This window comes from Cynara cardunculus (genome assembly GCF_001531365.2).
Source record: "Cynara cardunculus var. scolymus isolate 2C chromosome LG 13, CcrdV1, whole genome shotgun sequence".
Taxonomy (NCBI): Eukaryota; Viridiplantae; Streptophyta; class Magnoliopsida; order Asterales; family Asteraceae; genus Cynara; species Cynara cardunculus.
The window spans coordinates 6922474-6950276 of NC_037540.1; the positions used below are offsets into that span (position 1 = coordinate 6922474).

Here is a 27803-nt window from a genome sequence, read left to right on the forward strand (position 1 = left end):
ACCGATCTGAACCACCGTCAACCACCACTGCTGACTACCACTGATCTAACCACCACAGACCCCACCGACCACCACCGTTCTGAATTGACCACCACTGATCTGAACCATTGTCAACCAACACCGATCTGAATCACCGTCCACCACCTTTGTTCTAAACCATCATCATTCTAAACAACCATCGATATGAACCACCATAGTTCTGATCTACCATCGATCTGAACCACCATATTCCGAACCACCACCGATCTAAACCACTATCGTTCTAAACCACCATCAACCACCACTAGTCTGAACCACCATTGTTTGGACCATCATCGACCACCACCGATCTAAACCACCGTCGATCACCACCATCCTGAACCATAACCGAGCACCACTGATCTGAACCACTATCGACCACCATTGTTCTGAACCACAACCAACCATAACTGTTATAAAAGGGGTATTTTGGTCATTTATCATTTATTCACCGCAATTTTAAAACTACATTCTACCAACCATACAGACAGATTTCAAATTATTTATCATATTCCATTCTCATTCATTCCAACCAAATGTATGGTCAAATTTCATTTTAATTCCTTCAAGGTCAAATTTATTTGACAGATCCCATTATTTCAAAAAACATTTTAAGAACCAGACACCCCTGAGAGAGAAGAAGAAAATCTACAAATTTAGAGAAATCTCTAAACTCTAATATAGGAGAGAGAAATAATATTTTAATTTTCTTCCTGTAAGATATTGAAAGTACATATTAAAAACAAAGAATTAATAATTTATTAAATGTATTAATATTATAGTGATATCATTAATGTATGAATTATTAAAACTAGAAGAGTACTCGTGCAATGCATCGAGACACATTTTGGTTTTAATGTTTCGTTTTATTTGTTATCTATGTCGATATAATACGAATTTATATGGTTTTGAGAGAACGATAATGTTTTTATATTTGAATAAAATATAAATTTGAAAATATCATATAAAATTTGCAAAAAATATATTAATATTAGTATCAATTAACTATTTAAAATTTTTTATTTGTGTATTTTTTAATTTAATTTTTTTATTATAATTTAATTTATTGTAACGAAGTAACTTAATTTAGGTTTAATAATATATTTTTTTATAAAAATAATAATTAAGTATTTTGTTAGAACTTAATAATTATCCTAATTATATTTTAGATTTTTTATATTTTAAAATAAGATGTTTATTCTCTATTTGATTATATTTATTCGCAGTTAGTTACACAAATTCAAACATAGAACTTTAATAAGTTGTACTTATGCACAATTTACTTGTAATCTTGAATTTTAAGTAATATACATCAATAAATAGTATCTCATACATAAAAAATAGTTTTTAAAAGTTTTTGTCAAATGTTTTATAATATAACATATATTAAAGTTAAAATGTAATTTATTTATGAAAATTTTGATTTTTCAATATTTTATTTTAAAAAATTTATAAAATACAAAATTATTAAAAATATTAAAAAAAGAATTTAAAGATCAAAATAAGAGGAAAAGTAATAATTATTGAATCACATCCAAACATCTCGAAACCGAAACGAAAATGGTGACGTGAGTAGACTATGGGAGAAATAGGTTAATACCTGAAGCAATTGAACAGCTCCCTTCTTAAACCCTACAACAATCCCCAATTTCTCCCCAAATTGCTATTGATCTGTAGCAGAATGCTGAATCCAATCGCTCGCAATTTGACTAAGCTTTGGAGCGGAGTAGCAGCAGCAAGGCCTGCCATAAATCATCAATGGCGGTCCTATGGTCTAATACCGATGGTGATCGAACACTCGTCCCGAGGAGAGAGAGCCTACGACATCTTTTCTCGACTTCTCAAAGAAAGGATTATCTGTATCAACGGCCCAATTTCCGATGATACATCACACGTCGTCGTAGCTCAGCTGCTCTTCCTCGAATCTGAAAACCCTTCTAAACCAATCCACATGTACCTCAACTCCCCCGGAGGAGCCGTCACTGCAGGTTTCTGACTCTACTTATTTACCTGTTATTATCATTATAATGCAGATTAGGTTTTATTGCCATTTTCTTTGTATTTGATTTAGGAAATGGTTTTTTTTTTCCTTTTGCAAATTGATGGTGTGGAAAAGGTCTGTATGAATACTTGGATGTATCTATTATCCCTCTGTTCCAGGAAAGAGATGCATAGATGTTAAACAAGGTACTTTTCAACTTTGAGTTGATAAGGGTTTTAAAACTTTCATGAAACAATTGCTAACTGCATTATGCTTGCTACATATCGAGTAACATAGGTGTTAAATGTGCGTGCAATTCATTCTGATTTAAGTAAAAGTTGAAATGCATTTACAGCCTTAGCGGATTGTATTCAGCATAAGTGGATAACCTTGCACAACATTCCTTGTGTGTGCTTCATGAAGCTACAGTCGCATCTGATTGGCTGCAAAGAAGCTGTTGTCTATTTCATGTGATGCAAATCTTGATTTGGTCGATCTTCTCTTTGCAGGTCTTGCGATATATGATACAATGCAATATATTCGTTCTCCAATCAATACTATATGTTTAGGTCAGGCTGCATCAATGGCTTCTCTGCTTTTGGCAGCTGGTGCAAAGGGTGAAAGGCGGGCTCTTCCTAATGCTACCATCATGATCCATCAACCTTCGGGTGGATATAGTGGGCAAGCCAAAGACATGACCATTCACACCAAGGAGATTATTCGAATTTGGGAATCATTGAATGGACTTTATTCTAAGCATACTTCACAACCTGTTGATGTAATTGAGAAGAATATGGATAGAGACTACTTTATGACTCCAGAAGAGGCAAAAGAGTTTGGTATCATAGATGAAGTCATAGATGAGAGGCCGTTAACTTTGGTCACGGATGCTGTTGGCAGCGAAGGGAAGGGAAAAGGTCCAGAGTGAAATCCGAGTGAAACGAATGCATAAAGCAGATATTTTGGTCGTTCTCTTTCTCTCTTTGCAAACTGTAACAGACAGATTAATCAAAGTATTCAGCTGTTCTCCCAGCATCTTTATTGCGAGAATCTTGGCTTCTGTCATCACGCATTTTTAATTGCATTCTGTTGAATGGGCTCATAAAATGGTTCCTTTTCCTGGTATGATTCTTGTCTTGTGTTTTGCATTGTTATAAATATGAGAAAAAACATTGAATCTAAGACATTATGAATGTTTAGTTCTGAATTTGAAGAACGGGTAAAAAGGATCTGCAGAGCTTAGGATGATCCTTTTATAACCGGTTGTTTGAATTTATGTAACCAGGTCCAGAACCAAGTGTTAACTGGTCCTTGACCTGGTCATCCTATGTGGTATGTGCCTAAGAAGGCATCCTTGACCAATTTTGTTTATTGGTCTAGATGGTCCTAACCGGTTTAGGTTCTAGGACGTTTGGCACCTTAGGATTATGTTTAACTAAAGGTGCCACAAGTCGGTATTTGGAAATATCTTTTGTCGTTTGGTACAGAAAATGTTTTGCATATATCTTACCTTCGAGGCTCTTATCTTTTAGTTGAAATACTGAAATATCTAGAGACCAATAGTCAACAATACGGACATGACTATTAACGCTAAGTTTCATTATGAATAATTTGTGTTTGTCGAAATTTGGTTATAGATTATTCATTGGCATTATAAAAAGAGCAGAGGGCTGTTTACCAAATGCCTACCTGGTACGTGCTTAACGGGTCACTTATCTTTACGGATGTATATGGCAAGGACCCAAAATCTTACCCAGTAAGAGCGGTGGCAAGGACCGAGAGTCTTACCAGGTAGGTGAGAGTGACGAATCTTACCCAGTTAGCGTTTACCGGATAAATTGTTGCATACAATACCGTTTTGATCGACTAGAATCTTACATGGTTAGATAGATGAGAGTGTAGACTCTCAACGGCAAGCGTTTAATCAATATGCCTTCGTGTCGATATGCCTCCAGTCTATGTTACATAAGGGTCAAGATGGAAATATATAAATTACCATACAACAGAAGGTGGTGTTTGTTTGTTTTTTCATTAAGCCGTGTATAGCATTTTGTTTGGATGAAACTATGGATCAAGTTGTTTGATGGATTCAAATAAATATTGTTGGTCTTTTGTGTTGCATAAACAGTGTTGGTCTTTTGTGTTGCATAAACAGTCTTAATAACATAATTGATCGTTTAACTCTCAGTCTAGGTTAAGGGGCCGATTACCAAACGCTTACCCGGATAAGCGTTTACCAAGTCACGTTACTTACCAGATAAATATAGTAAGGACCAAGAATCTTACCCGGTAAGTGGGAGACAAGGACCAAGAGTCTTACCTGGTAAGTGAGGGTGACGACTCTTACCATGGTAAACACTTACTCTGTAAATGGTTGCATACGATGCCGTTCTGATAGACTAAAGTCTTACCTGGTAAGTAAGTGATAGTGTTCTACCGGTAAGCGCTTACCAAGTAAGTGATTGGTAAACAACCCCAAATGTTGAATCAAAATGATTATTTGCTAGACATGTTGGTGCAAATTGTTGATGATAAATAAAATATAAATTTAACACTTTGACGCGCTTATCAAATACATATTGGACTAACAATCTTACCCGGTAAGTGGCTAAGAAGACTCTAACCTGATTAATGTTTATGAACAATTCATTTTGATGACCGAGAATCTTACCAGGTAAACATTTAGTGAATCATGAATACCCTCAATTAAATAAAAGAATACCAAAAAATTACACCTAAACAATATCAATGGAATGGCAGTTTATTAATCTGAATGGAAAATGCTGCATTCAATGATATCACTTTATTCACTAATGATTACAACGGTCTCAATCTTAATCTCTTGATTCTTTGCTCTTGATATAAATTGAACGCATTTATGGAGTCGTTTAAATATATTGGATTTTAAACCATCATACAATTTTTTCATCAATAGGCTGTAATTAAAACCATAACTCTTATTTATTCAAATTGTATTAATATGTAAAGACCAAATGTAACTTATATCATCGTTAAATCTTCTTTAATAAAACCAATGAAACTTCAAAATCGTTAAAATTCACGGCTTCCGCCACATTGCGCGAGTACACAACTAGTGTATAAAGAAATGAATTCATTTTCATTACAAATCCTATAAATCAAAGACTGAAATTTCTAGAAGACATTCTATCAAACCAAACACCCCGAGGGGTAGCTCAACTAGCCCGCTCTTCGTTTCGCTTCCTACCAGTCACCGATTCAAGTCCCCTCAGGGCCACCGGAGGTTTTCCGGCTGTTAACATCATGTCCCAATAAAATTAGTCAAGGTATGTGCAAACTGGTCCGGATAACCATGGTTATAAACTTATAATACAAAATAATAATAAAATGACCAGAACTGGTTACTATCTGATCCTTCAGCAGACCTACCATGAACCACCGAGGTTTTTTAAAAGTGAAAAGTGATCACTGCCCCCTCCGGCCCTCCCCATGGACACCAATAAGCTCCCCATTCTCCTGCTGCATCATTAGAACAGGCTACTGATTTTGTTGCACAGCTTCAGCTGTCGCTAGTATCAAAAACCGGCCGTTTTAACCACAAGGGTGGTGCCTAATTGGTTTGGGCTTGGCTCCAAAGGTCAAAAATACTAGGAGGTCCCAGGTTCAAATCCAAGGAGGAATAAAAATCCCCTTGTGGCCACGGAAGTTCAAATGCGGTGACTCCGGGCTATCTGCAAAGCAGGTGGTCATCCTGGGATTAGTCGGCTCGCATAGCAGGTTGGATATCAATTTGATGCCTCGATCTGAAAAATAACTCACCTGTTATATCTATGATAAACAAGTTGTGCATTTAAAAACCAGAGGCACACCATGCAGCTATGATTTTGGCGAACCATCTCTCATCTGCTCCAATTCCAACTGGCAAACGGGGTTTCGTGTCTTCATACTTGGCAAAGTGTCGGGATAATGTATCTGGAATTCACGCATTTTATTAGGCAGAGATAAAAGTTACAAGAATAATTCCTAATCCGCAATCGGAGATTTACATGTATGTCTCCGTAGTGAAGACTGAACAGTTGATACTTGACGCTTTAATCCACAAGTGCCCGTGCATTTGTGGACCTTGTGTCCACAATTCTACGCTGATACTCGAATTCTTGAAGCTCCACCTCCTAGTTTACTTGTCTTCATAGCAAATACCAAAACTGTTGAACTTGTCTAGATCTCCCCCTTTTATCGAGATTTCTGTATAGTGAAAACCACTGGACCAGAATTCAAAGAGTTTAGGCTCCAATAAGAACCATCAATGTCCATACAACCAGCATGCCACTTGATTTTGTAAGAACCCAAAGGAAACATCGAAACATCAAGTATACAAGTAGAGAATCCTTGCCCTTTTCCATTAAGTCTGAAACAGACGACTGATTCTGCAATCTGGCCATCAAAAGTATGATTTTTGTCATTAGTACCAAACCTGTCATAGTTGTTCACATACTTCACGAGCTTTTCATTCAATTCTAGCACATTATCATCTGTCTGGTCAGGAAGCACTGCCTGTGTTTTTCTTTCACTGTCTGTAGTTTGACAAGGTAGCTGGTAAGACATTTTACATTGAAGGATGCAATAAAGCTTGGTCAGCCGAACTCTGGACTCTGGTGAAATATCAGTTAATTGAAGACACAGATCTAGATGGAGATGACATTCTGGCAGGACAGAGATCCTCTCACCATTTCCACAGTCTCTGTTCATGGCAAACAGCTGACAAGAGACACTAGGCCTGTGAATTGTATGCATTTTTTATCAGTACAACTCTTATAGGGTTTAAATTGAACGGCTGAAATAAAAAACCCTACAGACTACTGTGGCTCCAATTTCGACTGGGTTAAGCCTCCTTAGGCTATTAAGTATTAACAAATACATACACATTCAGTTAGCAACATAAGAAGTGAAATAAAAAGAGAACGTTGAAGTGCTATTCATAGCTTACAATCATAAAATCAAGAAATTACAAAAGGTAACTTCCATAACTGAACTCTTCAACATCATAACCAACTTTTACCATTGCTACAAGTACCTGCCCATAATATGGTTATTAAAGGAAGAGTGAGTGGGTTACTCATTTGAATGATACTTTGTGTTCCGTATGCTATGTGTTATATTACAAGGATTATTTGGTCAAACTTTAGGCGTTTTAATGCACTGCAGGACTTGCAAGGGCTTGGGTATGATTTCATTGGAAGAGTTCATACTACAAGTGCAAGGACTTGGAAGATCAGACCATCATTTTGACATATAGAATAAAGTGGTACTTTGAGTCCATCGCTTCTCCCATCAAATGATTGAAGGAGGAGAACCTGAGCAGCTAAGCAGCCATAATAAACTTCTAACTTATGAATTGAGTTCATATTACTATTAGCTTTGCCAAATAATGACATCTTCAAGATCCTAAGGCAGCTTATGGATTGGACAACCCTCTTCAAAACTGACACATATCAGTTCCAAGGTTCTAAATGACGTGGAGCGAGGTCAAGCCTCAAGCCTTGCGAGTAACGGCGAGGCTACAACATTTTTCAAGGTGTGCCCTAAGGCAACATACACATACATACAAGTATGTATATATATACACTTGCGAGTGTTAGTCTTTTGAATAATCCCATAGAACAATTTAAATTCATGTGAAGTTATAAAACTAAAAAGAAAAGAAGAGCCATTTATATCAAATATATCAAACTTATAAAAAATGATATCAAGAGTGCAAAATCGAGATAAATCTGTTGAGTCTCTACTCACTATTTTCTTCAATCTTCAGAGAATTCACGTTAGAATCTTTGTGCATGGGAATAAGAGTACGTATTTACCTATTTGGGGTTTTAGTTTCTATGTTTCCTTTTGATGTTTATTTAAGTCTCAGGTGTCGTACATAATTATCATGCATCACTCAAGTTATATGTTTAATAATATTAATTAAAAAACCCATGCCTTACAAAATAACACACCATAATGCACCATAAACACGCCATAACACGTTACAACGGAAGCCAATCTTTAGAGTGGAGCCACAGAGGTTAACATGGCAGCAAAGCCAAGCCTCGGTGCCATAATGCGCCGTAACAAGGCCATAACGATTTATTTAGAACCATGATCAGTTCCTAGTGGAGATGACCACCACTTGTCCTACACTAGGTGTACAGAGGGTTAATATGTGAATGTTATGCATCATGGTACAAGTGTTGTAATCCTGAAAAAGATGTGTCCCTTGACATACCTTACACGGAAGAAGTATCTTGGAGTCCTGAAGGAGATGTTTAACCAGTTCCTTACAGTATCTAGTTGAAGTCCCAGTCCATCTTTGGTTATTTGCAATATAATCTCATCATTGCCGTCATGCAATCTTTTTGCTGCATTTTGTATGCCAACAACTCCCTTGACAGCAGATTGACAAATCATGATAATACTTCTTACTTCATATGCATATTCTAACCTCCCAATTTTAGCCTGTGGAACATTGCAGCTCTTCGATTGACCAAAACAGGTCTTTAGAAGCAGAAGAAGCTGTTTGCTAGTCTCCTGGTCTATATGCCAAAGTCGCGCTACAAGGTCATGTATAAGCATAGCATGGAAGTTACTCTGTAACTTAAGTAAACCAAGATTTGGAAATTGCTGCAGCGAATCTAGGTTTGCAAAGAAAAGAGAAAATCCAGTAATGAAAGCCAATGCTGAACAACTTAGCGCATGTGCAGAAATGATCATTGCACTTCTCTTGTCTATGTCAATAAAAGATGTGGCAAGTAGATCATACTCTTGTGCTAGTTTCATTAAACGGGTAGATAGCTGTGTAAGTGGCTGAACCAAGGATGCAGCATGATGCAAATGTCCTGCACTCTGAACAACAGTACTTCTCTTTAGCCGGTTGTTCCTAATGTTGTCTTCTTGAAAGGAAACAGTATCCAAGAGCTTAAAAGCATGAAGTACAATTTCTATAACATTTACCCTTAAAGACAAAAACTGCATCTGGAAGTAATGTTGACCACTAGGTGTGATCCGATTAAACAATAGTTCCTTTGAAGCCTGAAGAATTTTACACACCTCATCAAGACTTTCAATGTAGTGATGCAAATTAATCTCTTTAGTTGTCGTTTTTCCCACCTCACCTATATCTCCTACTATTGACAAGGCAGAAGATCCGTTGGACTCTAACCAAGTTAACAGAACCGACCTTTCCTTTGGGGAACTGCAATACTGGATTTTCATTTCTGAACAGGCAAATAAAGCCAAAGATGTTAACCAGTGACGGCAGGAATCAGAATAAACCATAGTTATTAGTTCTCCAAAAATAAAAGCAGCCGTAAACCATGCTCCCTGAGATGCTGCATATCTTCCAGTCTTGTAAGCAGACCAATTGTCTTTAATTGCTATAAGTTTCTTTGCTCTCTCAAGAGCAAGAATTTCATTTTTAATTGGGTATGCATGATCAGAAGTAATCAAGGTCTTGTCAAGGGCATTACCTTCTTCCATCTCTTTTAACATGTAATGGCAGTTAGCATGAGGTTGCAATAAAAGATAATAGACAGTGTGGACATAGTAATCAATATAGGTGCACCCACATACGTCTTCAATTATAAGCCTCACAACATTCTGAACTTGGTTACTCAGAGGTCCAGCTTTCACCATACTTTTTAGACATAAAATGATCACTTTGGATACACAAACCATAAACTTTGACAAGATTCTTCTGTGATCTCTTCCGCATTGTATAAGGACATGACCTGTTAAGTCTTCTTTCCCTGTGCTTAAAACTTCATCCTTATTCAGTAGGCAGTTGATTAAGAGATGGAGTTTATGCAGAGCAAATTCCCCAAGATCAGGGCATTCATTTAGCAGGAAAAAGGTGATTTTGAGCAAGCTCCAAATTTCTTTCTCCATTTCCATGTCAGGCTGATTAAGCTTCAGTACGGAGTTCACCAGCAAAGTGATCCGAGCCACAAGAAACGAGATCGCTTGGGATGCCAAAGTTTTGTCATCCCCATCATATGGCATGTCTCTTCTTCTTGTGAACTTCCCAGATATATCTGCCACAACATGCATGGCAAAGAGTCTGTCTGATACGAATGGAGATCGCATTGAAATCTCAACAACGGTTAATAGCTTGGTGAAACATGCATGCATTTCCGAAGGACTGAAACTTAACATCTTGGACATAAGGATCTGCAAATTGCCTCAAATATATAAGAAATAAATACTATAGTATATTATCATTATTATTCACGATGTATTCAGAGACTTGAGCACAATAGAAACCTCATACAAAATATGTAGAGCATCACATTGCATGGATGGTGGGAGTTCTCCATCTAGCATATTGAACATTGAACTCATCAGCTCCATAGGAGGAGAAAAACGAAAACGTCTTCTTGATAGTATAATATGTAGACATCTTAACGATGTTGCTTGTAATGGCAGTGCCTTATCTTGGCTTAAAAACGAATGAAGCAGGTCTACCTGAATCAGGAAGTGAAAATACATTAACTTTTATAGCTTCAATTGATACATACTTCACATATTTCAATTCATTATCACCAAGAAGTAAATTACACATTTAATTCTTTTGTACCCCTCCATCGCAAAATAAAAGTAAATTTTGACTTGGCACATTCTTTAATTAGAGTGTTTGAGTCAAATACAAAATGACCATCAATAAGAACAAAAGAAATAAACTCGATGATCAAATCAATGTCTGCAAATATCTTGTAATGTTTACTAATGGGCAAAAAAGTAAATTCAAAACTCACCCAATTTATTTTTGCCTAGACAAAATATGCCTTGTAGACAAGATGGAAGACCTGTTGATATGGTCACATCCAATGATGGCTCTCTTCTTCACTAGAGCTCCAAAAGAATTTATAAAAAGTACCCAGCCCAAATATGCAACTCTAGAGGATAAAAGCATTTTATTTTAAATAGCCCAAAAAGAGAGTTGTTGCATTTATTTTGAAACAGGAGTGTACAATAGCCAAACCACAAGAGCCTAAGACATGCTATTTCAGCATTTCACCCACTGATCGAAAGCACAAAGGGAGATTGCGTCAAACTGCAGTCTCTTTGAATGCATTGTACAGATAATGAAAGACCTGAAATACCACAGTAATATATGCTAAGCAGACATAACACATAACAGTCCTAACTAATGCACAGAAAAATCATGCCTACATCTTGCTGCACTATCCAGCACAAGCCTAATAAAATCTTTCGATGTGGAAGAGTTAAATACAAACATAAAACCACCTGGAGGATCAGAATTATACCTGCCTAGAAATCAAGAGTGCTGATCTAGAAGCAATTATCGAAAGTGAAATCAGCATAGTTGGCACAGTATCATCTGCTAAACCTGAAACCAGCTTTAGCCCTTCCTGCAGTGAGTGAACTGTGAGTTAGGGAGAACTGACCTAAATCTACGACTTAAAGCTCATGGTTCATATGGTATGATGCATGAAGGTAACCAAACCAAACAAACCCAGTAAATCCCATACATAGTTAGGGTCTAGGGCGTATATTTTTCCTCTACCCCAAGGGGTACAAAGGTTCTTTCCTTGAAGACCCCGGGGTTACTGCATAAAGGTGGCAACATGAAATCAACAGAGAAAAAATCATGGCTATTTCGTGACTGCCTCATACATATTATGGTGGATTGGAATTTAATCCGGTCTAGGCAGGTTCAATATGCCCAATTGTATAACAAGGTATTTGAAGCATTTGACTCTAAAATTCTTAGCAAATTTCACATCAGGAAGGTCAGCCAAGGTCCCCATGTCACAATCTGTTGTTTAGGATTTCCTTCTAGTATATTTTAAATATTTGTTGATGATCCATTCCCCATTTCTACTCTATTTTAATTATGATTCTCCCAAACAAGTTATTTTACCCTAAAATTTGGCACCTGCTACACTTTTATTACATTAAAATCCAATTAATCTGCTCATTAGAGTTTATCCGTACATATCTCAACATAATGTGTTGGGCATATCCAATTTGCCATATCTAACTATGCTAACCTTTGTAAAACAAAAAAGAAAAACAAAGGAGAAATATACAAACCTCATACGCTCTACTAGACACTGCTGAAGAGCGTCCTAGTTTTGCAAAAGAACGAACTCCTGCTAGCCTACCAGCAAGTGGCATTTCAGATGATAAAACTATATTTACTAGCATCTCCAGGAGTACACATGCGAAGTCATCTGAAATCTCACAAAAGCATCCAGCAGCAAATAATGAAGCCTTGACCTAATAAAAGATTTATATTAGAATCAATCATGCATCCAAAGTGTTAGTTTATGATAGTGCTGAAAGTAACAAAACTTCATGTCGTAGCATTGACGAAGTACTTTGGATAGTATCATAACAGTCATTATTGCCATAATAAATATAATTGTTAAGAACAAAAGAACTCTATTGGATTCCCAAACCCAATATCTGGTTTTTTTTCACAAAAATAGAGTTTTCACCGAGAACTGAAAATGACCATACAAATAAGCCCAATACGTAATATAATTATCCTGTAACACTGCTCAAGTTGCAGTACATATAAGACCAACTTATCAAGCAAAGGAAAATTTTAATCTTCAAAACTCGAATAAGGTGCTTCCTTTCCTCTATTTGGGTCGTAAAAAGACCAGAGTGCAAAACAGCCAGCAACTCCCTTTGCATTAGCAACAACCAAAAAGAAAAGGCATAAAAACTGCCCAGAGTATGAAGTGGACATGGGGTAAAACAAAAATAAGGTAAAATGAAGATCAGCTGTCAATCTAGATATCCAAGCCCACAGGTAAGCCAAATACTCAAATGAGCCTACTGACCAAGGAGGGGGGGGGGGGGGGGTCTAACTAAACAAACAAATCAGAAAAAGTTGAAAGATGTATCCAATGTTCAAGAGCGCATGTTAGACAAGCTAAAAAAACCTTGAGAATGTTATTATATTGCCAAGGACATAGTAAAAGACACATAAGATTTCCATATATACAAGAGGACAAGAAACAAGCATAACCAAAAGCAGAACTGCCAATTGGAAAACACTGACTTTGTTTCCATATGTCAATGACAATGAGCAAGGTACTAAGTAAACATAATTATAATACGCACAGAAAGAAATGAGTTACCACTTTTCAAAGACCATGAATACACCCAATAACAAAGGACAAGTTTACAAAGAGTTCCGATACAAAGGCCACAATGTGTATGCATTTACTGTCATGTGTCAGCAATATTGAAATTAGAGGAGACAATACTGTAAGAAAAAGATTATCAATGGGGAGCTTTATTTGCATGTGCATGCACCAAATTAGGTTGAAAACCACATAAAGAGCATATAAATTCTTTGGATACGAGCAACAACTATAGCTAATGGGCACATCAAAGCATTTACGTAGAAACGCTTGTATATAAATTTCTAAAAGTAAACAAAGAGGGGGAACTAGAATATCCAATATTATTCATAAATTAGAACTCCATTCTGTGATGAACATTTATAGATTGTGAACGTCAGAAAACTTCAGCAACAAGCAACGGTCTTATACTTACCTCCAGAACATGGCATGACACAACACTAGATAAGATAAGATAGCGAATCTCAGCATTATCTTTAGCAAAATCAGACCAGCAACCAAAAAGAACTAATGCCAGTGCTCTAATGTCCTCGTCACCAGAGTTGAAACATAACTTTATTCTCCTCAAAAGTTCCAAGTGATTCTCTACCTTATATCCCAACAGAATTCCTTTGTTTTTCCTATTGGGACTTTTCATTTTCCTCTGCTTTAACTCTGACAATAAAATCTTTACAACACATAGCTTTGTGTGTTTGTCACCCGATACAAAAGCGTCAGCCAACCGGAGAAGGATGGCATTTGCAAATAGCTTATCCTCTCCAGGGACTAAGCCAAACATGTCATATTCAGCCATCATAAGCTCAGGCTCCTGGCTCCACCACTCCAACCTAGCCCCAACCTCTTCTATGGCTTCAGTACGCTTCCCTGAAAACACATGATTAGAAAGTAACATTGAATTTTCAAACTCCCTCCATTCCGAAAAGAAGAAGAAGAAGAAAGTACGGTTGGACTTTGAAGTCACGCACACTATTCTCTAATTGAAATTTAGCAATTGATTTTTGAACTTATGGGATAGCAAACTCATAACTAATCTTCATAAATCCTACAAATAGAAACCATGTTCAGTACTTCAGTATAATTCAATCATGTACATCAAAGCAAACCCCATCAATATCTCATAGCTTGATTGAACTTTTTCTAATTATGTTTAAATTTAAGTTTAATAGTAACAGGAGCATAACAATATCAGATGTTGAATTTGCAACACAATTCTCATCAATTTGGCATTTGTAGATTGAACATTAGCGATAAAAAGGGGATTTCGGAAACAAACTCGTATTGAAGAAAGTGATAGGGGGCTAACCAGGGTTGCTGGACCGTAACGCTTTGTCAAGACGAATGCTCCAATCCATGGCACAAGCTGCTGGCGTTTTCTCCATAATCAGGTACGGTAAGATCCTTGTTCCTTTGGGTTGTATCGCTCCCAATATGGATTATCAGCGATGAACAGCTCTTAAACCCTAGGGTTTTTTGTCACAATTTCTTCTTTGGAAAACGACCTCTACAAGTTTTCAAGACGGCCTCCATAAGAAAATCTCTAAACTTCAAAATGGAAAAAATAAAAAATTAACTTCGCTCCAAGATTTTAAACATTATAATATTATTTATATTTAAAAATATTTCATCTATTTAATAAAATATTTTTTACACATTAATTTCAAAAAAAAATTATTGATAAAAATATATTAAAATATATTTCTTACAGTTCACAGAAATCGATCTAACCGGTTAACCTTAACTTGTCCCTTAACCAATAATTTAACAAGGACCAACCGGTTATAAGTGACCCTTAACCAACCCCTCTTTAACCGGTCAAAATGTAACTAATTCCAGTCCGAATTCAAAACTTAGGGGTTGTTTAGCAATTGTCGAATGGTTTGATGCAGAATGATTAAGAGGCTCTCATGATATAATGCAAAATGAAATATAATTGTGTACGATGAAATTAGAGTTCTTAATGGTTAAAGGATATCCAGGATACAAAATCATTAAAAGGGTTTTAAAACCATTAAGAGGCAGACTTTTTTTTGGCCAAACAAAATTCACTTATTAACGATTCAGATGTTACCTCTTAATAAAACTATTAAGAGGCAAACAAACAATTAAAATCAAGATCAAAGGCAACAAGCATCAACTCCACTTAATACAATCTCTTCAATGTATCACAAGGATTTAAGCTAAGAACTCTTCTAGGAAATTAGAATAAAATCTAAAACCAATTCCTTCCGTTAAATGAGTTACAAACCCAAAACATAAATTAGAAACACCAAACTTTCAAAATCACACTCAAAGAGAAAGCTCTCAACTTACATTAAATTTGTTTATACAACAAATTTATACATCAAGACTACTTATTATATCGACGATTTGATAACCCACGAGAAAGAAAATAGCAGCCCATAGCAACACTAAGAAACACTCGGGAAGGATAGTCGATCTCTGAGAGTATCAAAAATGGATGAAGCTGCCGAATTCTGTTGTAAAGTGTTTCTGAGGCGACCCAGCAACTCGCCGTCTTTAGTCTGTGATGCAGCATCTGCAGCTTCCTTTGCCATGCCTATTCGAGCATAAGCCTGTTTCATGCAAATACGTTTGTTTCATTAATATGGATACGGTTTAGCATCAACTCTATGAGATGCAGGTATTCGAGATATGAAGATACCTCTGCTCTTTCGCGAGGATCCGCAAGCTTCGTGATGTACTTTAAGGCTTCAGCTTTTTCATCGGCATCAATGCATGCCTCCACAAATGGCCGAAAACCTGTCAACAGTCACACCAGAAATATGAATTCAATTACTTGCCATCAACAATTTGAACTAACCAAAAGATCATTGACCCAGCGGTGGTAAATCCTAGCCTCGTGGGAGGTCAAGGGTTCAAACCATATCAATGGTGAGAAGTGTGCGAGTATTTGCCGTATATAAATATTGTATACCTAGTTTGAACAATCCAGCAATGATGCTATAAAGTTTCAATTTTATGAACCAGACAGCCAGCTATGAATACTAAGTTTCAATTTAATGAACTAGACAGCCAGCAATGGGAGTTACTCCATCCGTCCCAAAATAAGGGTGCACATTTCCATTTCAGTTTGTCCCGAAATAAGTGTCCACTTTCAAAAGCATGTACCTATTTCCAATTCTACCCTTAATTGGATGGAGAAGTTCATTACTTCATCTATTATTAAGAATAAAATTATTATTTAATTAATTAAGAAGTGTAATAATTACTCATTTTTTAAAATTCTCTCTTCTTTGTGGACATTTATTTTGGAATATAGTGAACAATTCAACAAGATTCTTCATACAAAAGTACGGATCCTAAAGATGTGTTCTCGAATTCGGAGAGAAGAAAAGAAAACAGATGGAAGGAAAAGAAAGAAAAAAATATATTTTTATTTGTGTTCTCGAGAGGGAAGGAAAAGAAAGAAAATAATGAAGAGGAGAGAAAGGAAAGGAAATATGTCAATTTACAAATATACCCTTTAAAAATATATCTTTTAAGTTACAAAATGAAAGGTTGGGTAGTTTTGTATCCTTCCCTTTCCTCCCTCATTTGGGAGGAAACTTGTCATTATTTTCCTTCCGTTTCCTTTCCTTCCCTAAAAAAGTTTCGAGAACACGGGGTTTTTCCTTCCCCTTTTCCGTCCCTTTCCTTTCCTTCGTAATAAAGGCTACGAGAACAAGCGTAAATGACGTAGAAGACCGTACCAATTGGAGGCCTTTTCTCCTTTGAAAACTTTTCCAATGCATCCCAGTCCCTGATTGTTGCCAAAGCAAAAACTTTTAGCCAATACCATCGTTTCTCTGAAACCTGATTCAAGATTTGAATAATTTCAATATAAGTATTTGCAACATGAAGAACTTGGGATTTTAAACAAACAAAGATCCCTAACGTAAAATGTATTGATTAGCCTCAAAGACATTCTTACAACATTAAATCAATTCAAAGTCACAAAATTCATATACTAATCTCTGACCTTGAATTCTGTTTTAACTTTCAGTGCAGCCCGATGATTGCCCAATACTATACATGTCCGAATAGTATCACTAATACTCGAATCAACAAATATTGGTTGCTTTGTACTTACTTCTAGCTCATGCTGTATCCTGCATTAAATGTAAGATACAATGACTCAAGACATGTACAAATACATAAATCAAACTAGCATTTAAAACTTTGAGCAAAGTTGCTGCATTGTGAGGAGGGGAGTTAAGAATTCAAATCAAATGATCTGTCATCTCTCATAAACAAAAAATATAAAGAGGGTGTTAGGAAAGCTATTCATATGCTAAATGAACATGATCAGAAACAGCCAAGAAACTACTGAACCAGTTGGAATGTAACAACAGGACTTGGCAGTCACATAGGAGTATATGCAAAGTGTTATTAATGTTTCCAGGTCAATCTACATTTCCTAATTCGTAACTTCTTATTGTTCTGATATTGAGCTTAGGGGCTGTTTGGTGGTTTTTCATTAAGTCTTGTATAGATAAAGCTGTCTATAGATTGGGAAGGTTTCTGTTTGGGAGGGCTTTTTCATTGATGGAATGAGCATGTTTTTTAATTGGGAAGCGCAGGTTTGGAATAAACTTGGCTTTCTGCATTAAGCTCCCCCTAGAAGCTTATTGAATAAGCCACTTTCTAGATTATTAATCCACTACCAAAGAGTCATGTGTAGCTGACCGAAAAAGCTGTGTCCCATTAAAGCTCATTAAGCTAAACAGGCCCATACCAAAATTCCAAAAACAATTGAGCAGCCACGCTATCTTAAATGCGTTTCAATTTACAAAGCACATCATACCTTAATAATCTTGCATGTTCTTCAGCTGCCTTTGACTCAAAAACATGCTCCTTTGTTTCAGAGAAAAGAGACTGGGTTTTTTCAATAAGTTTTATGCGTGGACCATGAAGTGGAGATCCTCTACTTGCCATTGGATTCTTTGCTATCTCCCAGGATTCTTTCCACAATAAGAAGGCAACATCCTGCAGCATTATATAACTGCTTCGTTAGGAAATGAAAAGAACTAGCAATCTACTTCTACCATGTGTCACTGTTCATGAAAAATTTTGTACACCATAACTACTTAAAGAATTCATATACGAAAAAATCTTCTTCTGTTTCTGAAAGAGGAACAGGTGGAAAATTTTGAATCAAGGTTCTGGATATCATCTATAGAACACGCTGTGGCGGTAGGAAATTTAAATAGCTTAACATAAATTCATGGAAAGTGTAGGTGAAAGACATTGGAGTAGATAGAAACCTATAGTAGGACCAGTTTGTCACATAAAGTACAACATGAAGAAAGCCTGCAGGGAGAGCTTGTGGTTTCCAGTCATACAAGACTCTTTTTCATTCTGATTTTACACTCTTAAATGAAGAAAAAAGGATAAATATAATGAAGTACTTGAACCTTATGTTATCTTTAAATTAGCAAAGAAACATCAATACAAATTTTCAGTGTAAGTAGTAAGTACCGTTCTTTCTTGTCCACTTACTTAGAATGTGCTTCCACGATTTTTGAACAATTTCTGGTTTTAATGAACATATCTTATAGCAACTTTGCCATCTATTACTAGCCAATTTCATATCTATAAGATTTATGTGTCAATGCAAATAATCAAACATGGTACTTTCCCATTCCTGAAAAGCTGAAACTACATATTTCCCTCTACTGATTCTTTCACCATTTTTCCGAGCATTCTCGAGTCAACAATTGTATTCATATATAGTGTTCTTTATCCACCCAAAGCCCCAAAGCACCAAACTTTCTCAGGTCATCAGATCGCTAAAGCATTAGAAGGTACCTCAGCCACTTAGTTCCATTTTGACACCTTCTAGAACACTCATCCTAACCACTTGTGGACAAAAAGCATTGACAGAAACACCCTACTCTACAAGGCCCACTTCTCTCTGCCCAATGTGCAGTGATGACACCATGGGTGATTTTAAAACCTAATGTTTTGGGACTTGCAACCTAGATATAAAAGAATGTTCTTCTTTCACAAAGATGACCAAGAAAGAAGAAGAGCTCAATTTAGGATAACCAGTGCACATATGAGGGGGGGGATATAATTACTATTACATAACTGCAAATGCATGCATTTTTTCAAGTACTAATGGAAGTTAATCGAACAACTGCAGAGGGAGATAGTAAATCATCAGCTGTTGCTATCTAGCTTATCAAATAGATAGTAAATCATCAGCTGTTGCTATCTAGCTTATCAAATAGCATGTGCATCTCAATCAAATCTAACCAGAGCTTCCAATCAAGATACAGATAATGGATGAAGCAGAGTTGTACGTGTTAGCCATTATAAAGCTGGAATAATAAAAACAACTGACAAGATAAAGAGAGTTATCTCATACAATATGCATAATAAAAAATCTAGATGAGAAGTATTTATGCAGGCTTGAGGAAGAGCATACTTGCTTCCTAACCTATGGCCCAGGAGAGCAACTATAAAAAGTGGTATGAATGTGTTATAATAATAGAATGGGGAAGGAGATGAGAAGGGGAATCAAATTTAGAATTCTGAATCCAGACTTACATGAAGCTGACCAGTTGAAAGAAAGAAATCTTTCAGAAACTCATGCTTATAGCACCTGAAATGGAAGGACAGCAAGATAAAAAAACCCATGTTCAAATTGTCATTCCAATACAGTTTAGCAGAAACAAACTAAAAGAAGTTAAGCTACCCTGTCTTACCGGGCATAACATACAAATAAATCGCGTGCAAGAGGTCTAGCTTGTATCATCCCGAATAACTCCAATGCCGGTCTCTATACAATTCAAAAGACATTATTAAAATAAGAAATAAACATAACTAGGTTAACTTTCAGTATTTTACCGTTATTCATTCAATTTTCAAACTGAAGTATTATGCCAATTGAAGTATATAGAAGCAATACCTTCTGCCATATATGAAACAAAACAAGATAAACAAGATCTGTATCACCACTTTCAGCTGCCTTTGTCAGGGCCGTATCTTCTTCCCCTATGCCTAGTAACAGAGGAACCTGAAAAGTCAAACGTATCATATGCAAAGTGTGCATTACATTGCTCTCAGGAACTTTCTACCTCCTCGACCGGAGAACACCAACAAGGCGACAACTTGCCTATAACACTTCTTTGAGAAAAATAGTAGTCAACATGACTGAATTTCACTCTCAACATTAAGTTCATTAAAAACAAAAGGCGGGAATAATGATCCTAACAGAAGTAGACTACCTGCTTTGAGGAAAGAGGTTCATGTTCAACTAGCATAGCAGCTAATTTCCGGCGACCAGTCTGATCTGCATGAGCAGCAACTGCAGCATAAGAAATGCCTCTGCACAATTTCAACTGAAACCCCCCAAACAGTTAGCCATTGAATTTGCATGCAAATGATAAGGTGCATTTTTATTAAGGCTGCATGCCCATAAAACTTTGCACAACCTTATCAAGTAAGATGTCAAGGAGAGCAGCATCAGGAATTGCTGATGATACTGTTAACTTTGAACAAGCCCAGTGCATGATAACCACTTCCTGCATGAAGCTCAAAAGAAATTTAATGGGTTAAACATATATCATTCTATAATGGGCTAGTTCAAGCAAAGAAGGATCTCATTTGTCCAATTAGATTACTCACTTTTCATAAAGGAAAGCTCTTTAATGTCTTTCCTGCTTTGTCATGCAATAATGGAAACGAAACATGGACACACGAAATTACCACTAATGGACATTTTAGAAGTCCACAGAAGCAAAAAGTGATGGAAGAAAATGTATGTTGAAACAAAAAGTTGTAATAGTTCAAATTAATGAGAATCACTCGGCAGGGACTTGCAAACTCCCACTCATAGGCCGTACACAGAAAGACAAGTCCTCACTTCCCTTAACATTCCTACAAAAACTAGGTCTTCATTGATGTCATTTTCTTGTTGTTACCATTATTTTTATTTTATCAAAGCAGGACCACTGCAGCTATTGCTATCTTTAAGGTGCCACTCAGAGTTTGAAGTCAATTTACTTGTCACCTAAGACCCAAGTCTAGATGAATGAACTGACGCTATGCACCTTTCAGTTGTGAAGCAGATATATGGCCCAGTGTGTATAGGTGTTAGGCTGTTAGCTGATACAAAATGAACAGCATTTGGGATCAAATTTAAAGAAATATGTTGTTTAAAACTAAAAATACAACACTTATGTATTCAGGAGTTTCCAAGTTTATCGAGGATCAGACTGATTTGGTTTAAATCATAAAATGTCACAAAGTGCAATTCAAATTACCATCGCCACATATACTATAGCCTAACTTTCAAAGATGAAAGACTACCGAGTCCCTATAAAGCCCCCACCCCCAAAAGAAAGAAGTATATTTGGGTAATGATAAAGAGCATAAATATCAAAAATAGGAGAAACGGGAAACACTATTAATCGCCTTGATACATGAACGTAAATTCTAGTAGAAAGCTGGCACATGGGTCGGTATGCCGTGTTAAGAGTAGTGGTGCTTGAAGAAGAGTAAAACATCCCTCGGTAGTGGAGGTGCATGCAATGTATTAATGCATTAGATATAAGGGTTGGGTTCCGGTGAGAATGAGAGTCATGCTGAGAAGGGTAAGAAGGGATCTCCACCCTTGGATCAATCCTAATTGAAAAAGTCCATTAGATCAACACTAATGAGAAGCACTGGATAAATTCCCTTCTAAAGCGCAATTCATGGGTTGGTTTGAGATTAGAAAGTGATCAAGGGTCCAAACCCTTCTTACACTTCTCGCCTTAACCCTATTCTCACACGATCCTTCGTCTAGATATGAATATACATTGTGACCTTAAAATGCTTGAGAATAACTGCTTCATCTTGAAGAAAAATGCCTATGTCAGTGGTTGAGGGAGCAAGAGAGTCCAGACAAATACCGTCATATTGACAGCAAGTCACAAAGTTTCAAAAAAGGACTCCTGATGTCCCCCGCCCCCACCCCAAAAAAAGAAAGAAGACATGAAAAGAACAAAGGGAAAAAAATTCCAGAGCTAAGAACATGTAGGTCAAAAGAACTACAGAACATCCTAGTACAGACCACTACGATTCTTGCAGAAAGTTGGTACATTGGATAGTTTGTCCAGCTAACTATGGTAATGCTTCAGAAAAGTACAAGATTCCTAAACATGAAATTATATAAATACACATTTTTATTATAGAAGGAATAGTTTCCAGATTTTTGGAGAAAAAGCACTTAATGCCAGTGATTGAGTGAATAGGGGAGTCCACCCGAAACTCTGGTCATGCTAAAGCAACGTAACAGACAGCATAGTGTAAACCTACCCCCAATCACAACTACCACACCAAGGAACAAAAAAAGGAGGCCAACTATATGTAGAGAAATACCCAAAAGGAACCCCGAAGAAATACATGTAGCAAAATTACACAGTGATGGTACGACCTCAAATGTACAGCCAACTTAAGTGACAGAAATTTTCCTCAGTTGCTTGCCTCATTATTAGGAATTGAATAACCTGCTATGTGCCAAGCAACGTACTTCAACTCTCTATCCCTCCAATCCCCCCTCCCTCCCCCTGTCCCCAGGGGCAGTCTCGCTCTCTCCAAAAGACACAAAAACAGGAACATTATGTGTCCACTAAATATCAAAAAGATAATATATCAATATCAAACCCATGAACTGTTACTAGTTAGTTATCTCTTCAGTATATAAAGGTTAACAGTGTCATAGTAAAATATTCCACAATTTTCTTCAGGTGTTATTAAGCAGAACTAGTTGATGCTAAAAGAGAGCATTAGACCAAACCTAGTCATATCATAGTGAAGATCAAACTAATTAGACCATGCCCTAGTCATATCATAGTGAAGATAGAACTTACTTGGTTCATTCCAAGGTAATCTGATATCCTCAGCGCCAGCAGATGTTGGTGGGCATTAACCAATCGACCGATCAAAACTGATGGTGTAAGCAACTACGAGCAGAAAACATATTAATATAATGAAGAATACTCGAGAGCAATCCTGAAACTGAATTCTCTTTTGGTGTTAGAGACCTTATATTGATGTATACTGAGTGGAATCCCAGTCTCCAGGCTGCGTACAGCATTTAGAACCCGCAATGTTTTACTCATCTCCTGAATGCTCTCACGTTGAAATTGGCTGCCAAAGCCAACTGGATATCACTACCGTAACAAAAATTAGAAAAGCTTAAAATCTATTGAGGAGCCAGTAAGTTGATAGCTAACCACATTTTAGTAGATTATAGAAGGCATATGATGGTTCAAGAACACTTGCACCACCAGGGACATGGTTTCTCAAGCTCAAAAAAACCTAAGGTAACATCTGAAGTTGAATAGAAGTAACGTATAAGCATCAAGTTCTCTAAACTAATCATTTGTTGTTTTCTCTACCTTTTTGCTTTGTTGATGCCGCCAGTTCACTCATTACATCCCATAGTTCTAGTGATGACAAAGAATTCACATATTATGATTGTCTACAGTACATTCTACACATGCATGGTTTGAGCGAGCTATAATACAAACAAGCTCAATACACATGATCACATATTCCTCAACGTATTCTTGCTTGTGCATACTTGTCTTAGGGCTAAAAGAAGACATCAACAACCGAAAATCAACACCTGAAGATTTCATGGTTTGAGCTATGACAACGAACAACCAGAACAACCAGGTGGCCGTCCATTTTTTGCAAATTTCATCCTGTCGCTATAGCAGCTATGAAGAGATAGGTACACTTGTAATCATATCAATTGCATCTTTGATCAACGTAACAATTGAGAAGATTAGCATTCTGTCAGATCAGTCAAATTTTTACGCACCCCCTTGTGTTAAATTGATCATTTATGTTAGTTCATTTGTTTTAAGCTTGGACAAAAGTGATTTAACTGATATGAATATGAAAGTATGAGTTTGTGTTTAGTAAATCTTTTCATGTTAATAAGAGTTCAAACAACGGTGATTTTATTTTTGTTTATTTTGCCATTCTCTAATAGGCTTAAATATACTTCTACCTCCGTTTCAGATCTTCCCCCGAGCTCCATTCCTGTATCATAGTTTCGATGTACAGGTGCTTTTAATATTCATTTAAAGGGATTGCGCAAACACATTTCCTAAATCTCTTCTCTACACCCATCACTTTTGGAGATATTACCCCGAGTTTAATCTTGTATCATTCATCTAACATAGAAGCATTTGTACACATTACAATTCTAGATGGCCTTTTTTTAAAAGCTCTACTAGATTTATTTGTAAGAGCTCCAAAAAACTATCACGCTACTAAATCATTTCCCATTATATGCCCTCCATTTCAAGCTCCCAGTCCCTTTGACATTCACCAACAAACACCATCATTTATAAGTTTAAAACGTGTCTGGACTACAACTACAAAGCCCCCACACATCATATTCCTAGCTCTGCCATGATACTAGGACAAGGAGCCGGTATGATCCTCTTTTTAGAAAATAAAACTAACCTTATTAGCTTCCCTATATCCTTAAAGAAAGCAGTTATGGTAAATAGATTGCTAGTCATAGACCATCATATTCAGATGGTAGACTATTGCATCAATGCAGTTGCTTCAATAAAAAATGGACAAATTAAACAAGAAAAGTCAACAGGAACTAATCATCCACCATAACTCACATTTCACAATATATTTTCTAGCAACAGATCAAAACTAACCTACAAAATGCTTGTCCATAGCTTGCAGCCCTTAGTAGCGTCTGTTGTAGCGAAGGATCGAATTCATGGCCTGCAGCGTCAACACAGGCTTCAACAGCCTCAGGCAGCGATGGGCGTATCAGTCTCAAATTTTCATCAGCCTGAAATATGTTGTCATTATAAATTCTACCCAACATTTCCCTCCATAAATCTAGCTCTAAACAATAATCATAAATAGCAAACATGTTTAATTAGTACAAAACTTCCATTCCTAATAAATAATGAATTAAAACCAGGAACAGAAAGTTTTTCCCATATAAGGGGGTAAAACGTACACTTTAAAGCAAAAGGAAAGAAATGAACGCAAAGGTACAATTCACTTCACAATGTTACAGTACCTTTGCACTCCGCCGGTCAAAATGATCCAAGGCATCATACAACAACGCAGCTGGTTCTGTGCTCCCAATCTTAAATATAGATTCAGTGGAAGCTGGAACCCGTTGTAGAAACTCCATATTTGAGTTAGACAATATCCTAGCTCCATCACACTCTGGAATAAGAATAATTGGTTCATCGTAAAGGTAACGAACTGGATCTCCATACGGGCCCACCATCAGAAGCATATCATCCCAATAGAGCAACACACTGTCCATTCCACACCATACAAGTTGCTCTGGAGAAAGAGTAGACTGTATACATGCGATTTTAAAAGTAAAAGATTGTATGTAAGATGAAAGTCACAAGTCAACTCTAGTAATTGATCTCAATGCAAAGAAGTCAAAGTGGGTCTTTTTCAAGGATAAACATTTGAGAAAAAGTTCACAAAAACAACCCAATGTCATGAATTCTGAGCTCATATAACTAACCAAATCAATCAAAATGATATTTTACTAGTTCAGCGAGTGTGTCCATTTCGCAAGAACAAAATCCTTACGGTGAATGCCAGACATAAAAGGAGTTGAATTTAGATAATAGTAAGTGCAATTATCAAGAATACTAATTGCTAGCCCATTGGTGACAGAAGAAACAGATGATATTTATATCAACAAGAAGTTTCACAAACCAACCTCACAACTGTACTCAAATATGATGTTCGAAAAATCTGTGGGCATCACAAGAAGCTGACCATCGTGAGTAAATGACGCCATTAACTTGCCATTATGCGAAACAACCATCTTCTGCAAAGGTCCCAACCCATCGCCCACAGTCTGAACTCCATCCTCTTCGACCAACAACACATGATCTCCAACTCCGAGCAACACCTCCACGTTTCCTGACATAGTATACTGCGGCTCGATCACCGCCATACAAAGGGGAAACTCTTCTAATCCCGCATCCGCGAGCTTAGAGGGTTTAGGGTTTTTCAAATCAGGAATACAGAACAACTGGAAAGCTTCATTGATACATACAACACCATTGCCCCAAAACACACATTCAACCACACTCTGTTCGAAACACTCCTTACCCATGCTAACATTAGATTCAATTATCTTTGCGTGGATGTCATACCTATAAACGGTACCGTCTTGTGTCACACAGACTAGTACTTGCTCATCGGTCCACGACAATCCGATCAACCGTCCACCAGGGTTTCTCCATACGGTCTCAGATATTTGTCGGCCGGCGGAGTTGTATATACGGAGTTTACGAAGGGCGGATTCGGCATATAGCTGGACGATCTTGGAGTCGTCGCGGATGACGGCAATTGGACCGCCAAATGGGGCGCAGGCGACCTTGTTTCGAGCAAGATCGATGTTTTTCCATCGTAATTGATAGAGTTCTGGTTTTCGGTAGTACTTGTCGCCGAGAAGTTGCCACTCTGCGGCGATGGATACGCCTGCCATCAAGTGATCGGCGGTGACCTTCTACCGATCGATGGTGCAACGGGGCTGTCCTATAACGTAAATGCAATGTATTCTATCATTAAATCCTTAAATATATTTTTTTATGAGATATGTAAATGTTTATCTTTTAAAATTTCTTAATAAATTTTTAATTGAGTAAACTACAATTTTGGTCCCTATGGTTTACATAAATCTTCGAAAGTGATGTCTAAACTTCAATAACTATAATTATCGTCTCTACTGTTTATATTTTGCTTTGAAAATCGTCACTGGCTCTGTGAAAAAACTCAATTATGTGAAGGGTATTTTTGTCTTTTTTACACTTTTTTGTCTTTTCTTGTTTTCTTCTTTTTCTTTTTCTTTTTATATCTCTTACACCAACCAATCCATCCTCGTGGTCATCTTCAACCTCTAGCCACCACCCTCACCGTGGCTGACCCCTATGTACCTTTGTCTCCATCTCCGGTCTTCCCATGGCCTCTTTGAACCATAGCCATGATTTTAAGAGGAAATAACCATAGCCATTATGAACCATAACCATGTTGTGAAGGTTTTATTGTTTTACGAAGGTGAAAAGGGAAAGAAGAGAATGATGTGTACAATGTGTGTGTACGTGTATGTTGCAAATCCGGAGAAGACCATGGGAGTGGATTGAATGTTGAAGCAGAAAAAGAAAGGTTGGGGCGGAGAAGACCACTGATGAAGGAAGGTTGAAGAAGAGAGGTTGGGCCGAAGAAGAGCATCGGGTGGAGGGTGTCCTCGGAGAAGACCACAATGTGTGTGCGTGTGGGGGCGGAGATGGAAGGGGGGGGGGGACGGGAGATGCAAACGAAAACACAAAGAGAAAGAGCGGTGGTTCAAAGCGCTCACAGGGTGGTGCAGTGGTCTTGGTTGTCGATGGTAGGTGGTGCAGTCGTCTTGGTAATCGAATATGGTGTCTGTTGGTCAGATGTATATACATATATATGTAGAGAGAGAGAGAGGGGGGATGTGGTGGTTTATTATGTAACCTCTCCTCTTTAATTGTTACAACCACATCTTAACCATCCATTATTTTCATCAACAGTTACGATTTAATCAGTTTAAAATTGCCCTTCGTAAAAAAAACATGAACGGTTTTAGATGATGTTGAATTTTTTTTAATTTTTTTTAGATTTCTCTTAGA

At 37.0% G+C, this 27803-nt stretch overlaps 3 protein-coding genes across 9 annotated transcripts; 1 reads left to right on the top strand and 2 right to left on the bottom strand.

Moving 5' to 3' along the window:
* The first annotated feature begins 1549 nt into the window (after nt 1–1549).
* On the top strand, nt 1550–3184 carry LOC112524686 (ATP-dependent Clp protease proteolytic subunit 2, mitochondrial-like). The gene is made up of 2 exons (XM_025134628.1): nt 1550–2006; nt 2509–3184. Exons 1-2 carry the CDS (start codon nt 1700–1702, stop codon nt 2925–2927), a joined length of 726 nt encoding a protein of 241 aa, XP_024990396.1. The 5' UTR covers nt 1550–1699; the 3' UTR covers nt 2928–3184.
* A 2699-nt stretch (nt 3185–5883) lies between these two features.
* Nucleotides 5884–14617, bottom strand: LOC112525700 (integrator complex subunit 7). 5 transcript variants are annotated; one of them, XM_025135933.1, is made up of 9 exons: nt 14438–14617; nt 13550–13998; nt 12071–12256; nt 11281–11385; nt 10277–10477; nt 9484–10183; nt 8244–9231; nt 6025–6755; nt 5884–5950 (listed from the first exon to the last, which is right to left on the bottom strand). In XM_025135933.1, the coding sequence occupies exons 1-8, from the start codon at nt 14511–14513 to the stop codon at nt 6212–6214; spliced, it is 3249 nt and encodes a 1082-aa protein (XP_024991701.1). In that variant the 5' UTR covers nt 14514–14617; the 3' UTR covers nt 5884–5950; nt 6025–6211. The 5 variants fall into 5 exon arrangements, with proteins under 5 accessions (XP_024991701.1, XP_024991699.1, XP_024991700.1 ...); XM_025135931.1 differs by having other exon boundaries at nt 8244–9046; nt 9125–10183; XM_025135932.1 differs by having other exon boundaries at nt 8244–8860; nt 8969–10183.
* A 634-nt stretch (nt 14618–15251) lies between these two features.
* On the bottom strand, nt 15252–26676 carry LOC112524604 (protein VACUOLELESS1). 3 transcript variants are annotated; one of them, XM_025134507.1, is made up of 16 exons: nt 26304–26396; nt 25862–26067; nt 25193–25483; nt 24816–24955; nt 23169–23274; nt 22995–23087; nt 20574–20663; nt 20367–20480; nt 20048–20155; nt 19845–19918; nt 19687–19741; nt 17939–18120; nt 17114–17243; nt 16845–16947; nt 15797–15894; nt 15252–15707 (listed from the first exon to the last, which is right to left on the bottom strand). In XM_025134507.1, exons 2-16 carry the CDS (start codon nt 25967–25969, stop codon nt 15543–15545), a joined length of 1857 nt encoding a protein of 618 aa, XP_024990275.1. In that variant the 5' UTR covers nt 25970–26067; nt 26304–26396; the 3' UTR covers nt 15252–15542. The 3 variants fall into 3 exon arrangements, with proteins under 3 accessions (XP_024990275.1, XP_024990274.1, XP_024990273.1); XM_025134506.1 differs by having other exon boundaries at nt 25862–26137; nt 26304–26390; XM_025134505.1 differs by having other exon boundaries at nt 25862–26676.
* Between the last annotated feature and the right edge of the window lie 1127 nt (nt 26677–27803).

Excerpts from the sequence above, each read along its gene's own strand:
- LOC112524686 (XM_025134628.1), top strand. The coding sequence starts at position 1,700 with ATGCTGAATCCAATCGCTCGCAATTTGACTAAGCTTTGGAGCGGAGTA. Across the intron at positions 2,007-2,508 it reads CGGAGGAGCCGTCACTGCAG|GTCTTGCGATATATGATACA; the intron begins GTTTCTGACTCT and ends TTCTCTTTGCAG.
- LOC112525700 (XM_025135929.1), bottom strand. The coding sequence starts at position 14,513 with ATGGAGAAAACGCCAGCAGCTTGTGCCATGGATTGGAGCATTCGTCTT. Across the intron at positions 11,386-12,070 it reads TGTCTAGTAGAGCGTATGAG|GAAGGGCTAAAGCTGGTTTC; the intron begins GTTTGTATATTT and ends CACTCACTGCAG. Across the intron at positions 6,756-8,243 it reads AGATACTTCTTCCGTGTAAG|GCCTAGTGTCTCTTGTCAGC; the intron begins GTATGTCAAGGG and ends TACAATTCACAG.
- LOC112524604 (XM_025134505.1), bottom strand. The coding sequence starts at position 26,638 with ATGGCAGGCGTATCCATCGCCGCAGAGTGGCAACTTCTCGGCGACAAG. Across the intron at positions 20,481-20,573 it reads TTGACATCTTACTTGATAAG|TTGAAATTGTGCAGAGGCAT; the intron begins GTTGTGCAAAGT and ends GGGGGGTTTCAG. Across the intron at positions 16,948-17,113 it reads AAGTTAAAACAGAATTCAAG|GTTTCAGAGAAACGATGGTA; the intron begins GTCAGAGATTAG and ends ATCTTGAATCAG.